Here is a 17,858-nt window from a genome sequence, read left to right on the forward strand (position 1 = left end):
CATCTATATCTAAAATACAACAGAAAGGTTTCTTTGGAACTTAACAAGCTTAATAAAGCTAGCCTAGGATTATTTTTCTAAGCAGAAATTTCCATGTGCAGACGTGGTTCTGAAATGGTGAGCATGGAAATATCTATGAATATATGTGACACTGGTTTAGTGCAATTATTAGCAGCACTATGTGCAAGTGGAGACTGTATGTGCACTACTTAAAAATAGACTAAATGTGCACTACTTAAAATTATTATGCCAATGTCATACTAACACTACCTGTTGCTATGGCATATTTTCTATAAACAGTGGAGCCAAAACCACAAAGGAAGTGACCTTAAGCGGATCTGACCTACTTAGCTTCTCTATAGAATGATATTTACTCATATAGGAAATGTTAAAACAATCAAAAGTTTTCCCTCCTTTTGTATAAACAACCTTTTAGAACATCACACACATATCACCATTTGGGAAGTTAAGAAGAAAAGTTTAAGGCCAGTTAGTTCCTATGGTTTTATAAACGTTAGATGGCTTAATGTGGTCTGTTTGCCATGGCCATCATTTAACGCCCAGCTATGACTCTTTTTCTTTAAATGTAGCTTAAAAGTGTAGTGACTTTGTATACACCCTCCAGACTCAACATGTGTACAGTTTAAAGTGTTGTAGCATTTTTGGATTTTCATACAATATCAGACTGGACTGGAGAATATAAGGAGAAGGTGATAAAAAAGAGAGGGTAATACTGTAAGGACGGACACATGTTGAACTAATTATTGGCCTAATTAGATCGTTCGGTTCATGTCATCTACCTCTAATATGAGGGAAGAATCCCTCCATCCCAGCCATCCAGCCACAACTCAAATCTAAAAATACTGAATACAAGCCCAACATATTGCCTGTTTACAACCTGTCCAAAGATATCACTATTAGTGCTCAAAGACTAGATACTGATACACAGTTGATAATTCACAGTTCAAGTACACAGCTAGAATTTGTGGCTCAGCTACAGAGATGCCATGCTCAGCTGAGTCTCCTACTGGGGATCAACTGGGGTGAAATAAAGTAATCCCAGTTTCTGTAACTGAATATTCTCTGTTTGCTAACAGACCCAAAGCAAAACACTCATGGGGATCATTGGATCCAAAATATTGTATTGGGGCCAAAATGTTCCCAAAACTAGCATCAAGAAAAAGTGTGTGCTTTAGAAAGCTAGAACCTTTAGCAAAAAAGACTGTACATGTGCTGACAAACTAATGATGTAGAGTTTAGTTAATATATAAACCACAGCATTTGAAGTGAAATAGCCTTTTTTGTATTGTAATGCATTGTTCAACATGCTTTCCATTCACCATTTCATATATCCACCTATGTCCTGTCTTGACTTGTTACAAATCGATTTACAATTATAGCAGGACTTTTATTTATTTGCTCTTTTCTTGGCACTGTAAAACAATGGCATACTCTGAAAACCAGCGGCTACTTTTAGGTGAAAATCAGATGGAACAGTGGATGTTTAAAACCATTTGAGGGAGAGGTAGTGTAGCTACCCATTTTATTTACACCAGACATCAAACCATTCTGCTGTAAGTGCATGTTCAATATGTTTTGTTTTCTATTAGATTTAATGGCAGTCTGAAAATGTCCTCCTGCTGGGTTTAAACATTCTCTGCCCAGCTTTTTTTTTCCTTCTTATCTGCTTAGCACTTTTGTTTTCTTTGTTCCCTCCTGTTCCTGGTTTGCGATAGACTTGTTCTATTCATAGGAAAGTATAATCGATACATGCAAGGTAATAGGAAGTGCTTCTGATAGATAATAGGCTGCTGTCCCACAAATCAACACCTCTCCTGAGCTCTTGATAAGCATTTGCAGAGAATTAAGAATCTGCAAAACCTGTGTTTGTGTGTGCACAATTTACATAAGCAGGTAAGTGTTCATTAGGGATGGGCGTATCGATCCTGTGGTATCGATAGATCGATATACTCACGCTACTCATTTGGCATTGATTTCCTTATCCTAAAAATATCAATATAAACTAAAAAATAATAATTGGGGGTGTATGCATCACTTTCAGCTGTTTTAGATTACTTACTTAAATTACTATGTGCCTGTGGCAATGGTCTGTATTTGTCTTGTGATTTGTCTTAAATGTAATAATATTTTTACTGACAAAAATTGCCAATAAGAAATTAACGGTATCGGTATCGATATCGATGAAAATGCAAGAAAAAGTATCGGTATCGTATCGAATCCTAAAAGTGTGGTATCGCCCATCCCTAGTGTTCATGTGCAGTAAACACCTACACATTCACAAGTAACTGTGAGACATCACTCAGGCAAAATCAAAACAACAAAGGAATCAATTCAGATTTGCAAATTTTGCAAATTGTGGCAATCGGATGGTTAGGGTCTCACAGTACCTTAATTGCTTCCATGAGTTGTGTGTCACAGCCACTGCTGCAGCTCCAACTGCTCACTATGTTGACAATTTTGAATTATCTGATTAAATTCACCAACGGACAGGTTGATGAAGAAAATAAAAACAAAGTTTATTTTGGTGGCTTATAGCAAATTATGCTTGACTGGAGGGCTTAAAGTAATTTTCATTAGTGATCACAAAATGTTCATTAAGCACAAAAAATAATTTGAATGTGAGCACTGGACATTGATCAGTAACTTAACCACAGTTAGGAGTCACAGATCGCAAAACTTCCAGTATGTATTATGTGTGAAAAGTGTTGGAAATTGGAAGGTAAAGCCAAGCTTTTCTTTCTAAGCTACTTCAATGTCAGGAATATTGGTGTTCTAAGAGAACTTAACCATGCACTGTATTCAGAGGACATATATGGCTGCCGCAGTATTAATTAAAGCTGAAAATATGACAATAGCCAGGAATATAATGATTTTAATCTTTATTTAAGGCTTTACTTTTCACTACTTGATGGCTTTGTTTTGACAGTGTACCGAAGTGGTTTGATTTCCCAAGATACCCGAGAGAAACACAAATGCAATTGTAAACAGTAACATTTTTTATCATCAACCTCAAATTAAAAATGTTTTACAGCAACGATTCCACATAGAAAGGAGATATCAGACCCAAACTTACCAAGGAAAAACAGAACAGAACATAATTTACCAACCATACCATAATTCATGTTGTGATACCCATCTCACATAATGGTCATAACCACCTGTTTCTGTGTGAGCACTTTGTGATCAACAGAAAAGATAAGTAAGGGCAAATAAGTGCTGTCAGGCACCAGAATAAAGTTTAATGCTGCTGATACAAGATAAGTAGGTCAACAAAACTATCCAATGAAATACCTGTGTTCATGGGGTTTCACATGTACAACTCTTTGTTCATTTGTAATAAATTAGTGTGAACCCTAAATGGAAAAGAACTTAAAGGAAACAATAGATTGATTTGTTCTTTATTCTTTACAGAATAGGAAACCTAACCCAAACCACATATTTAAAGACAATCTAGGACGACCTGTACAGTAGCATCAATTCAAACCCATGACATTACATGCTAGTGTTGTTATATTACAAAGTAATAATTTTTTTCCAGGTTGAGAAAGTCAATGTGATCAGTCTTACTAAAATGGCCATGCAGCCTAAAAACCCTGTGGATATTAGTGTGTGTGTGTGTGTGTGTGTGTGTGTGTGTGTGTGTGTGTTTGGCCCATTATGTGCAGACACACACACACACACACACACACACACACCGTGTACATGTATGTAGGCATATCCACAGCTGTGTAGGTACCTACATACAGCTGAGCTAAGTTTCCCAACCTCCTCCTTAAAATGAAGGGTGTGAAAAGCAGAGATTGAGATATGGTGAGGAAGGGAAGATGGATAGAGGTGCTTAAAAAATGATGCATCATCACATTTTTACGCTGTTCCCTGTCTCTGGAGGGTGTGGAAGAGAGTGTGTGTGTGTGTGTGTGTGTGTGTCATCAGTAAGTTCTTGCATGCTTTTTAAAGGTGTATGTAGATGTGTGAAAGTGGGATGATGGTTATGTGAACATTTTGTGTGTGTGTGCGTGCGTGCATGCGTGTGTGCGTGCGTGTGTGTGTGTGTGTGTGTGTTTGGCCCATTATGAGCTTGTGGTGAGGTCATTTGGCTGTTGACGCCCAGTCTCTGCCGGGAGCGGCAGGATAATTGCTACTCTAATTAGTCACTTTTGCCAGCCGGTAATTCATAGTCACCTTCAAGTACTTCTCCCACATACACACATACACACACAGACATGAATACAGTCCTGTAAACACACAGACACATATATTGTTTCTCCAATATCACTTTCTTTTAATTGTTTCTTCTTTTTTTTTGTAATTGTAGGCTTTCAGACACTCAATTTTGGATGCTTACAGCATTGACATGATAATGGTTTCCACGTTTATACCGAGCTGACGATGATTTATGGCAATTATGCCTTAGCAAACAGCACTTTTGTTGATGAATGTGGAGGCAATGTATTTCTAAAGCTAGACAAACCTAACTGGATTAGAGCCTTCATATACAATTTGCACATAGGCCTACACTCTTTTATGACATCAAGGGATGCTTAACTTAGCACATCTTCAACAATGTATATATTTTTTAAGTATTCTCAGTCTTAATAATTCAGACAATGGCTAAAACACGTTTTCTTCATAGCTAAAGAACATAGTTCTAAATGAGGTGATGTAAGAACTTACATCAGAACTTTCACAGGGTTTTCTTTCTTTTTTATGTCAATGGGTTTCCTTAAAAGATACCTAGCAGATCAGTCTAGGTGGAGGTAATGCATCTTAACGCTGGTTGCCATCAACCAGAATGGCATAAAACAGAAAAACAAAACATAAGAAGCGGCCTCAATGCAATTGTCAGTCAACACAGATGGCATAGAGTGACAGTTGGATGGGAAGGTAGGGTGAAAAAGACAGGTTTCATAATAAATGGAAATTGTTCTGATATTCTGCTTAAAACAATGTTTTGCTTTTACAAAATGATACTATAACATTTATCAAGGTTTTAGTGTTCAGAGCAGAGGGTTTTCTCACATTGCTATATTTTAATGATATCAATCAGATTTGTAGTCTATGCACACACACATACACCCATGGTCACAAAATGTAGAACTTTGGAGTGGAGTTACGAGTTTTCAAATGATCAATTATCACATTTAAGAAAGACAGCTATAGGTGCTGTTTGTCTAAAGCTTTAGAGCTTTGTGCATTGCTTTGGAACATTGAAAAGAAATAAACATTGATAAAAAGCGGCGGTGTGCAGCTCAGGATAATAATATGGCACATCATTTTTAGGATGCATCTTTTTATAAACCAAATCATTGATCATCTCAGATTGATTTTAATCTTGTTCAAGGCCAGAGCCTTGGTCAAGGACAATGGCAAGAATATCCGTACCTCCTATTATTCACACCTTCTGGGAGGCCTACTACTAGAGCACCTCGAGAAAACTTACAACACACAACTCAAACCAGGACGTTCTTTCTCTGCTGTTGCAGCTAACCGCCGAGCTGCTTTTTATAAATATATCCATTTCACTTCTGTTTGCAATATTTTTGAAATGTAACTATATATAGGCCTATTGCTTTCACATATGAATGGGACAGTATCATTGCACGGATGCTCCTATCAGACAGTTATACAATTAAAGTCATTGAATTGACTTAATGATTCACAACATATAGTTACAGCGATGTCCCTTTACCTCTCCTTTGTCATAATGTCATAATTTCCAGCTTATTATGGTACAGTTCCATCCAATCCCCCCAGCCAATCCAATCCCTTCCACTTTGCCATTTTTGCATCCCTTTCCTGGCTCCTCCTCACCACCCCTCCTTAAAGTCACCTTGTTTCCAATGCTTATCAATCTCTGTTGTGGATACCTTCCTCCAGCAGGCCCTATAGCCCCCCCCTTCCTTCCATCTTTATCCCTCTCTCTCTCTCTCACGCTCTCTCGCACTTTCTCTCCTCAGTCCTGTCCTCCACGTTTACACAACAAGTCAAGAATAACCTCATGTTTATGCTGTCTTTGTCTGGTCTTACACGACTTACCAGTTCATTGTGATCCCCAAACGACCTTTATGAAGTCCATCTTGGTACACAGAAAAAGGACATAGTTGGGCTGCATGTAAATATGATGTGATGTAAATAAACAACACTAACAATCTACAGCCTTGCTTGTGGCTCTGTAAGGCTACACTTTCTTCTTTAAGTCTTTCCTACTATCCTTTATTTTCCGCCACCTTCTCTTTTCCTTTTTATCTCCACCCTCCCTCACTATCATCCCTCTGCCCTGCCACTTTCCGATGTCAGATCACCTCCTCTCTCCTCATTTTTTTACCTTTCCTATCTAGTTCCTCCATCTCTTGTTTGAAGTTAGAAGGTTTGATTGGCTGACAGATCTCTTAAAGACTTTCAACTCCAAAGGACTTGAGGCAACGACTCCCACAATCAGGTTCTAAAGGACAGACAGGAAAAGAAGAAAAGAGACCAAATAAAACTGCAGAGGGAAAAAGAGTGAGATAGAGGGAGGCAGATAGCAATGTTGTTTTCTTCTCGCCATCGAGTGCCCCAAGAGATGATGAAGGATCTTTGATGTGTGATGTTGCCGTTCTCTACCTCTCTTCACTCTCTCTTTCAATTTCTTTTCTTTGTCCTCTGGTTGTTTCGCGTCCTCCCTCTCCTTTGTTTGTGTGGTTATTTATTTCATTCATTCCTTCCGTCTGTCAATTTGCATCAGGCAGAGACAGAGGAAAGTGGAGGGATTGGGGAATAGAAAACTTTTTGCTTTGCTTCATAAGCAACACAAGCCAGAGCTGCTCTCCTAAACTTTAACGTAGGAGCTTTGAAGTTTTTGAAGTTGACACTTAATGGGGCTGAATTGATGTCTGTATCGTTGCGGAATCGTCTTGCTTTTTCTCACGCAAATGCACAACCCTGTGTACACATGTACACACACTCGCAGTGGCTTTTTTCAGTAGTATAAAACTTTGAGCTTGTGCCATGGTGGCTGGTTCTCTGAGTTATTTCCAGTTCTGAGCTTTTGTAATAGACACTGATTCCACCCCCTACATACCCACACACAGTGAACACACACACATGCAACAAAGTTTCTCTGTCTGTGTCCAGCTGGCGTCTTCCCATGCATAGCAGTGCACCTGTTCTCTCAAGCTCTAATCATTTTACTGACAAGCCGAACTTTTGTGCCACCTCCATCAACTGCACTAAATTTCATTGTGATATGAAAGTTAACCATTTCTATCGACATGACTATCATTGAATTGGCTGAGTGATTTTCTTCATAATCTTTGGCTTTTGTTCAAATGCTGTATAAACAACTGGTTGAATTTTAGCTATTAAGTTAGTGGAGATCGAGATGATACTTTTGTTAATCTTGTGTGCACAAGATGGATCTAATATTTTTTTTATCCTGTAAGCAAAAGATACAAATGTGTGCGCACAACCATTTCATATTGTGCAATAAAGATTAAAAAAATTTTTTGAAGGACTTCGGGGGGCTTTGTAAAATGGAATAAGTAGAGAAAAACCTAAAGTCAAGTTTGGCCTGATTGTGATAGTAAACCCATCCTACTACCGAAAAAAAAGAAGAAAAAAAATTCTCTCTTTCTGTATAGCAGCCATTTTAGGACATCTCAGACTCAGCTTGCAGACAAGGTTCTACAGTACCCTACATACTAAAACTAAGTTTAACATAGGCCTACTCAGGAGCAGTGTTGGGGAAGTTACTTTTAAAAAGTAGTGTTTGCTCGTTACTCGTTACTTCTTAAAAAAGTAATCCGTTACTTTACTTAGTTACCCCCTATGGAAAGTAACTTTTTACTTTACTCGTTACTTTTACGTTACTTTTAAAAGCAGGGGTCTCTGGCAGAGACTGAAGTTAATTATACAAAAACTATCTTTGACCATATAAGCCAATCTATGGTTTATCAGTGAAGTGTCTGAACTACACTGCAGACTGGATTCTCTACTCACAGAGTGACGGCTGATTCATTATGAACGAGTCCAGGCCGGGTTGAATGCACATCAGCAGGTCAACGGTGTTAGTGTATACTATGTAATGTCTGTATCGACTTGTACTGGTCGCGCAGCCACGATGGTCCGTGCATTGTCGTAGACACATGCAGCCTCTTTTCTGGAAATCCTTGCGTGTCCGTGCAACCAACACAAGTCCACAGCGGTCCGCTGCGTGTATGTATGAGGCCATCTCCACCGCATCCATCTGTGAGGTTGTCAGCTTTGTGTCTGCCTGGCCAGAGCGCCGTCCAGCAAAAAGCCACGAAGCTTAAAACGCTCTCTAAAGTTAACTTTGGCTGCTTCTCGCTTGCCATGATTACTCTGCTACCAGCCTCTGTCACGTCCCGTGTGGAGCTTGTGATCCTTGTGAACCTGGGAAAAGTAAAGTTCCGCCGAATTGAAAAAGGAACTACGTTTCGTTACCAAATTTTCAGTAGTAGCGCGTTACACTACTTTTTACCCGAAAAAGTAGTTACGTTGCTGTAACGCGTTACTTTGTAAGCAGTGTTGGGAGTAACGCGTTACTCCCAACACTGCTCAGGAGCGTAGAGCTAATAACAGCAGTACATCAATGACAGCTAACATTAGTTGCCAGTTTGGTTATTGTTGCAAGACAACTGTTAGACTACCTTAAATAAATATATCATCGCCACACTAACTGTTTTAAGGGCTCACTGCAATGTATGTAACACTGGGACATAGCAGAGCCTAAACTGAGACTCAACCCAAAATATGTCCTAAACCCCAAATGCACACTAGATATGAAACATCAGCACCTTAACAACAAATCGCTCTTCAAATACACATGTCAGTCCTGCCCTAGTCACAAGTTCTTCTTCTGCTTCACAAAGTAGTATTGACATGGGTGGCTACATAATTCTCTCCCTCCTTCTGCTCCCTGAGAGAGATCTCCAACTGACATCCCAGCTCAGCAGAGGCAGCCTCCTCTTGGGCAAGAGTGCCTTGCTGTCTCCCCTTTGAAGCCTGCATAAGGAAGTCACCCACTAGGCACTCAGATCCCATATGGGCCCGAGCTCTCTTTGAAATACTGAACAGCAAAATCAGGGAAGAAGCGTGTAGAGCATGGGAAGGGACAGTCAGCATGTGTAAATGTCAGAGGGATTAGTGTGTGTGCACGTTTTACACTTGGCACATGAGAAATGAGATGTAACCAGATTGAAAAATCCAAATAATGCAACAGATACGTTTAAGATTACGAGCAAGTGTGCAACATGTATTCGATATGTATCCTTGACACACATTGAAAACATATCTAAACATCTTGTAGCCACAAAGCATAGGGACTGCATGTGCAGGAATCCCTTGTGTATGTTTTTATGCATGAGCTAATATCCCAACAACTAGCCAATCAAAGTTCCTTCAGTATCATTCCCATCTGCAGCACCATCAAATCCACAATCAGATTATCCCCCTATTGATTCTGAGCACCGACTCAGCACATCGACATGCCGCATATGTGTTAAGCAGCTGTGCAGAATGATCACCAATAGGCCAGATGTTGTATCTCGCACCTCAATAGCAGCGAAAATGAACCGGATTGATTAGCGCTCCCATCTGCTGCGCTAGCATGGTGTTAATAAGCAGGCTGCCGAGCGCTCTTCATTAGAGAGGGAGGTTACCCAAGGCTAAGTGTTCAAAAGCTGTCACAGGTTATATCAGAGTAGCTGAGAGGAAGAGGTGAAGTACGGCCCGATGAGTGTTGGCACTGCTGAGGTAAAGCATAGCCTGAAGCCGAGAAAGAGGAATGGGAGATATATACTGTGAGACACACAGACTGGCATTAGTGGGCTTGTGCAATCAATTAAAATGCTCAGCAAGGCAGGGTAAATGGTCAAGCATGCTGAAGAGTGATACAGTCAAGCATTTTTTAGAAGAGGTTAAACAGGTAATGCATTAATGCATTTCATTGAGTGCTAAGCACAGAGGAAACCAGTCTGCTTTAAAACTCACAAGCCAAGAATTCATGTTAAAAAATACTACTGTTCACAATAAATCCCAAGGTAGAGCTGCAATAGAAAAACCACCCCTCCTAACTGAGACAACATTCTGTATCATACATTCCCATCATTGACATAAAGAGGACAAAATATTTGATTTAATAAATCCACTTTGCATGATTTATGGGTAACACAAAGTTGAAATAACTTCTACTAGTGGTCTGCCAAAACAGTTCCCATGTGCAATGTTAACACATTTCTATGATAAAATGAGAAGCATTAAAAATACCAGGAAAAATAAAACATCAATTCACTGGTGAATTACATGTGTTTGTAATGGTGTTTACGAGTGTGAATGGATATTAAAATAATGTTTGCCATGTCATCAGCCACATGGCAAACATTATTTTAATATCCATTCACACTCGCACACAAGAAAAACAGCAGGCCTAAACTTGGACAAATAGGAAAACCATTACAAACACATGTAATTCACCAGTGAATTGATGTTTTATTTTTCCTGGTATTTTTAATGCTTCTCATTTTATCATAGAAACGTGTTAAAATTGCACATGGGAACTGTTTTGACCCATAAATCATGCAAAGTGGACAGACAGAGATGCACAACACAGACATTGTGGGGATATAGAGGGGAGTATGGATGGTGCTGCACCAGAGAATAATCCAGACACATCTACCGATTTCACACCCTCCCCCCCACACACATCTTCAACCCTATTTAAAACCCTACCTAGCTACAGCCAGTTACATCACCATCAGTGATGAATACATGTATGGTTTTATCGTCAGTCTTTACACTACACCACAAAAGAAATTTAAGATATTAAAGGCGCTAGGAGACTTATTTTGGTTACTTTTGGACAGAGTCAGGTAGCTGTTTCTTCCTGTCCCCGTCTTAATGCAAAGCTAAGGTAACTGTCTTGCTGGCTGTATAGCTTCATATGTAGTGTACAGACCATAGTACAGACATGAGAGTGGTATCAATCTTCCAATCAAACTCTAGGCAAGAAAGCGAATACGTGTATTTCCCAAAGTGTCAAACTATTTCTTTAAAAGTGAATAACCACAGCAGCTAAGTGGTACATCATATTTAATTATTTAGGGCATGTATGACTTTCTGAGCTCACTCTCTGTTTCTCTCTCTCCCAGATCTGTGACAAGGAGTGGCATTACTATGTGATCAATGTGGAGTTCCCAGTGGTGACGCTCTATGTGGACGGAGTAACCTATGACCCCTACCTGGTGACTGACGACTGGCCCATCCACCCCTCACAGATTGACGTGCAGCTCACAGTCGGTGCCTGCTGGCAAGGTCAGCGGGCAGAGTTGTGTTGATGATGATGATGATGCCAATGGGGATAGAGATGGTGATGATGCTGATAATGAGACAGTGAAAAGCCTGTGACTGAATTTTTTAAATATAAAAGGTATATTGGGTATTCTGCTGATTGAATATAGCTTCCAAATGGGAGCAAGTTGAAGAATAGGAATAATATTTTCTGAAGTATTATTACTATGTGACTCATTGAGTGTGGAACATGTTCTTCTGCCTTGAATGAACAATGTTATTATGAGGAGCACTTAGTGTGCCTTTGACAAATGATTGAACCAGTGTGAATGAACGCGTGCAATTACACTGTCCTCTAAACTGATAGCTGCCACTAATTGCACAAGTTTAGAAGAAAGGGCACTTTTTTACACAGTACAGCTTACCGTTGATTTGATAGCCCAAATGAGACTGCTCAGTGATGCTTAACCTCAGATGAGGAATCAAGATATCTTTTTGTGTGGGAGCAGGTCATCATGTGTCGCTTTCATCTGCAGCAGTGAACCCCTCCTCCCAGTCCTCCTTCTTCTCCTCCTCCTCCTCCTCTTCCTCCTCATCCTCCTCATTCCAGTTCTTTCATTGAACACTGCAAGCCTTTAGAAGGATTAAAAGGGCCTTGAGTAGAAAAGGGAATTCAGAGACTATTTAAACTTTTCTAGTAGTGGGCTAAGCCTCAGTAAAGAGTTGTAAAGGTGATACTGAAATCTCAATATAAGCCATTAGCCACAACAGATTGCCTTTTCAAAGCACTGTGCTTTAAGTGTCCAGCATGTTGATTGCAAACATGATGCAAAGATGAGCTCATTTATTGTCTAACTGGCTCCTGAAGCTTTAGCTCTGAGTTAGATCAGTAGCGAAAAGAAATTCAACATTTGCAGAACTCCAGTAGTGGGTTTATCTCTGCTTTTCTGTTGTACTGCTGAATGACATTAATAATTTTAGAGTTCAGACAGGACAACGTGACAGTGTGCAAATGGATGGCAGAGTAAATGAGATAGAGTTTTCAGCTCAAAACAGTATGGCTGCAGAGACATTTTGTAATATTTAATTAAATTTCATGATATAATTTCACGGTTCATGACATTGAACTGTTCTCATAAGCCATGCGTACATATAGCTAAGAAAAGTAATGCTCTGTAATTCGTATGCATTCCACGTATTTATAGCTGTATGCACCACATTGACTGCTGCTATATAAGACTGCTCAAGTTTCAAGCGGGGGAGCGGAGTTCATGTCCTGGAGAAGTTAAGGGGAAAACACAAGACTTTCACCCAGGAAACGGCTGTTTGTGTTCCCGGAGTACTACTTAAGGGGACCGGTGTTTTAATTCAAACAGCAAACTTTTTCTAATTTTAACTAGTCGTTTTGGTGCCTAAACTTAACTGTTGTTGTAGCATGATGGTCATTTTTTTGTTGGCTAACCTCAACTACAAAAGGCCTCTGAAATGACCGGCAACTCACAGTGCCCTATACCCGGCTCACAGCAACCTTTTCTCTGCTAAATTGAACTGTAAAGACCGCTAAACTTATGTCATGTGACCTGTGAGCCATACGAAATGATGTCCTGATCACAGCAAATGATTACAACCTAGAAGTATCATATTTATGATACTTATCCGAAGCAAGCATTCTAGTGTGGTGTGGCAAGATTTTGTGGTTTCAGACTGTAAAATCTGTAATTAAACCTGCCTCAAACTGCCCTTATAGGTGGCTAATGGCAGCAAATACTTCTCCAGAAGATATTTAAATCCTAATAAAGATAATTGTCTGACTTACTTTGGTCAGACAATTATTACTTATTTTGTAATCCAACTACAGGACTGTGTGAGAGTTGATGTGTGGCTTGAGCACATATTCAAACGCTAAACTTCTATCACATTTATCTGCTGAACGTGAACTGTTAAGAAAGTGATCTCCTGATCTATGTAAAGGCCTTTTTATACAAGATCACTTTGTAACCATAGGAACACATATGCACATCACTAGTCAAATAGATTTTAACACTACGGATAAACTATTGGATTGCATTGCTTTAAGATGCATGAGATACACTTGTTAGTGTGTGTTATATTTTTCACTGTTTCATGTTACTAGATATAACAATGATAACCCAGACTACAGCATAAATATTAACTATTTATTTGCCCAACAGCATGTCTTTAAAGCAGCATGACTAACACCAACAACGGAAGCTAAAGTTACCCACAATCCATCAGGTGTATCTCAACTACGAATCTGATAGTAGCCCAAAATACACAATAGTGTGACTTCCTGCTGCAACAACAAAGCAGTAAATTATCCAGCTATAAAGTTTGCATTTGTACATTTTCATTCTTTCCTATTCCCTGATAGAAGGGTTGCTCCCCCCATCCATCCTTCTTCATTCACCTCTGAGAGTAAGTGCTGGGAGTGCAGTTTTCACACAGTCAGCCTATATTTACCCTCTGACCTTGTGCAGAGTGTTCAGAAGTGTGTAACAGTCAGGCAACGAAGAGCAACACACTCATCTCGCCTCATTCTTCTTTTTCCTCGACTGTGTATATCACACACTGCTGTTCAGCCTCTCTGGCTTTCCTTATCACAGCAAGAAGCATGCAAGAAAAAGTATTGATGATTACACACATGCACAAATTGAACCATAAATATGTGTATATACAGTATAGAGACCAAATATAGGCACACAGACGAGGATACAGGTACACTTACAATAAAGTAAGTAAGAGACTATTTCTCTTACACTTAAGTAATGATCTTATTTCCAGCTCACCCATGCCTCTTCTGTCTCATCTGTTACTCTTTTGGAAATTACGCAAATAAAGCTGAGGAAAAGGGGAGAGTGAAGCTGTATTGAGCAAAGAGCACTACACAGAGCAGGCAAAGAGAGCTGACACCATGTAAAAACCAACCTCTGTAAAGTGAAATGATCAGCGGTTTTATCGCCCGTATCATTCCGCTAGCGTCTCGCTAATCCCCTCTTCTCTGTGTCTCTGTCTGGGACTCTTAATGGTTTCTCTGGCCATGGCCTAAATTGATAACATCTGTTAGGGTGGGACAGAATGGATAGGTGGACATCTAAAGAGAGGGCAGGTAAAAGGGAAGAAAATAGTAGCTGAGTTAAGGAGGAAGAGCAGGTGAAGCATAAAGAAAGAGGAAAGAATAGGTTTGGCATAGTTTGATATACTTGAATCCAAATGTGAGCTTGTGATTTTATAAGATAGACTCTGCTCCCCTGGTGCTTGGCAGGGTATCAGCAAGTACCAGCAAGTACAAGGAGATGGCTTTTTAATATGAAAAGCAGCTGTGGTTATTATACTAAACTGAAACAAGAGCAAGATAACCAACATTTCAGTGAAGTGCAAATTAATGACAAGTAAGATCAATGTGGGGCTGACACACAAAGAAGTGTGAATACACATACTTACTGATATACAGAATGACCATCATAAACCATTGACTGTTCATCCTCCTTTCAAATGTATCATTCTGGCACAGCACATATGCAGTTAACAATGACAACTGTAGCACATTTAACACCCAAAATTATACTAATATTTCAGACCCAGAAAGACAAAAACAAAGCTTGGTTAAAAATGTTGGTTAAAAATGTTGTCTCCAGCTGACTTTGTTTCCAGCGGACTAATTTTAAAACGAAAATCCTGTCAAAGGAGTCTTAAATAAGCAATAGATGGATGCATGATATCGTGCTAAGACTGAGGCTAAAGCTGTATGTCAAAGAAATCAGCATCCTTACCAGTTACATTATCCATGTAGAAGATACTGAAATGAAAAAAACAGCATTGCATTAATATACTTTACTACATACTTGATGTGCAATGAATTACGTAACCTGTAACCCCACAAACTATTGTAAAAAGTTAATGATATGCTATGGCTGGGGAAGTAAAATTTAAGGTACTGCTGTAGTAAGCTAGTTAGCCAGTCATGTTAACGCTTGCAGCTTATGTTAGAGTAGATAGACCGTTTAAGCCTTTCCTAACACTTTTGCACTTGTTTTTGGTTTTGGAATGCAGCTGTCCAAAGCTTGACAGGACAGGTTTGAAAAAGGGGTTTAGTGACTAGTCAATATCGTTGGCAAGAGAGAAAACTTAATATGAAAAGAACATCAAAGAGTCTGTCTCCCTGCTTGCCTCTCCAAAACTCTCACAGTAATGTGGGAGCAGGTGCATGAGGGCATACAGTGCTGCACAAGCATGCTGAAGGAGCTAGATCTAAATTAATGGAATGTGAAAACACTGAGTGAGCAACAAAGAGAGAGTGATGACAGAAAGGCACAGGTAGGTTTTATAGCTGCCACCATATTTCCATCTGCCCAGTCAAGAAAAAGGGTGCATTAGTCTCTAGTCTGGGAAGGTAGACAGGTAGATAACCACAACAGGGAGGTCTATCCAACTGGCCACAGTGTACAATGTAGCTGCAGTTTAACAATCATACAGATCATTCTAACTTGAATGTCTGCAGTTGCTGCAGTCTCGTACATTTTCACACCAAAAAGTAGAGCATGATAAGGTGTTTCCAGTAGTGGTCAGCTGTGTCTCCACCTGCACTGACTGAGCTTTTCAGAACCTGGATAAATCACTTAGGGCAGTGATACATGTGCTTGCCTCATCCGCAGGGAATTAGGGTTACCTGGGTCAAGCTTGGGGATGTCTGATGAAGTGTAACCAGGGGCTTTTGAATTGAGGACTCCACCAATTCCAGTTACTGTAAAATATTACAGAGTATTTCTGCAGTCACCAACTGGATTACCTGGTTCAAGGGCTAAACATATCTCCTCCAGCAACTGCATGCATCTGGAAGGCCACTCAATGCACAATCAGGACCCAGGACCTACTGTTACATTTTATCCAAATGGGGTTAGACTAAAGTCAGGTAGTAAGGTCAAGAAAGGTGTGTACATGCTGCTGAGGGTGAAGGTGAGAGGGTAGTTAAGAGCAGCATGGGAGCTACTTTCCTGTCTCACTATGCTCTGCCATCTCTGCCCAACCTATAGAGAATGTACCTATAATTCAGAGGTCCTAAATGCATTGACATCTGAGTGATTGAGTGCTGCTGCTCTCCCTTTCATGCTGGTGATTGCTGTCTACTGTAGCCACTGAAGATGATTTAGATGATTGGACCACTTTCCTCATTTGCTGTGTCTACTGGTGAACTACAATTGCAACATACAGTGGCTCAAAAGTATAGGCTACTGTAGCAAGTAGTAGCTTTTCTTTAATACAGACAACCATGCACAGGATAATAAACTCAGTAATTGAAAACGCAGCAAATGGTACTGGGACTATGGCTTTAACCCAACAGAAAAAGTTAAGAAAAGAATATTATAAACCACTGTTTGCTGCTTGCCTCCAATAATCATTTGAGAAAAGAAGTGTGCAGAGAGGCTAGACCGATAGAGAGAGACAGAAAGAATGTTTTTGGTATTCACCTTAGCTATATCTTCACCCATCAGTCACTACTTCACTTCATAAATAGGTTTGGATTTTTTATAACAAATGTTATTAGATGAAGGGACTGTACCTTTAGGGCTTTGGTGGATTACAGCCAGAGCTACAGAAAAGCAGAGAGAAGGAAAGAGGAAGTTAGAAAATAAAGGTGAAGTTTTGATACCCACAGATAGTAACCTTTCAGCTAATGAGTGGTTTGGAGATTTTTCTTGCTGGTTTTGGCCTTTACGGAGTTCAGAGAACATACTTTGACCATGTTGACTTGTTCCTTACCTTTATCCCGCCTAGATGGGCTGGCTGAGTAACACTTGCACTTTTACAGCAGTGTCCTGCCGCTTAGTCTCAGAATGGAGACACGAACCATGCATCTTAAGGCCAATCAGAGCCATAATTTGGTCATCAGGACTCATAATTAGAGAGTGGATAAGGTCACTGTTAGTTTTATGATCTTGTAGTCTGTAAGGGACTTATATGTGCCACATACCCGCAAAGACAAACATGACATGGTAATTAAAATCATGGGAATTACTGTTGATTAACCATAACCTACAAAATGAATATCTACATGAGGTTTCTGTGACCTATTGTAATAATTTTAAAAGAATGGGTAGAGGAGCATTGTATTTGTTCTGGTAGATCATCTAATTCATTCTTGCCTAGTAGGTTTTGTGCTTCTGCAAACATTTAAAAACAAAGTAACATTGGGTGCAAAAACACCAAAGCAAATACTGCTTATAACCAGTGGTGTCACCACAAACCTCAAACAATCTTGTGCTTTTAAATCACAGAAAGGCCTTATGAGTTATTTTACTGTACTTTATATGTGTGTATGGTTGTGTGTGTAGGTGGGGAGGTGACCAAGCCGCGGTTCACCCAGTACTTCCGGGGCAGCCTTTCTGGATTGACCATCCGACCGGGGAAGATCGAAAGTCAGAAAGTAATTTCCTGTCTGCAGGCCTGCAAAGAAGGACTGGACATCAACTCCCTCGAGAGTCTGGATAAGAGCATAAAGGTGTTCATTCTTTTTTTTGCGGATTAAACAAACG

General features: G+C 39.8%; 1 protein-coding gene across 2 annotated transcripts in view; it reads left to right on the plus strand.

Moving 5' to 3' along the window:
- Positions 1-17,858, plus strand: part of LOC116038912 (calsyntenin-2) — a 257,904-nt gene that overhangs the window by 215,465 nt on the left and 24,581 nt on the right. For both annotated transcript variants that reach the window (XR_004897414.1, XM_031283622.2), the window contains exons 9-10: positions 11,169-11,331; positions 17,658-17,824. Coding sequence is in view for 1 of the 2 variants with exons in the window: in XM_031283622.2 (XP_031139482.1) it covers positions 11,169-11,331; positions 17,658-17,824 (330 nt within the window). In the remaining variant the exon portion in view is untranslated. The remainder of the gene's footprint in view (positions 1-11,168; positions 11,332-17,657; positions 17,825-17,858) is intronic.

This window comes from Sander lucioperca, chromosome 5, assembly GCF_008315115.2.
Source record: "Sander lucioperca isolate FBNREF2018 chromosome 5, SLUC_FBN_1.2, whole genome shotgun sequence".
Taxonomy (NCBI): Eukaryota; Metazoa; Chordata; class Actinopteri; order Perciformes; family Percidae; genus Sander; species Sander lucioperca.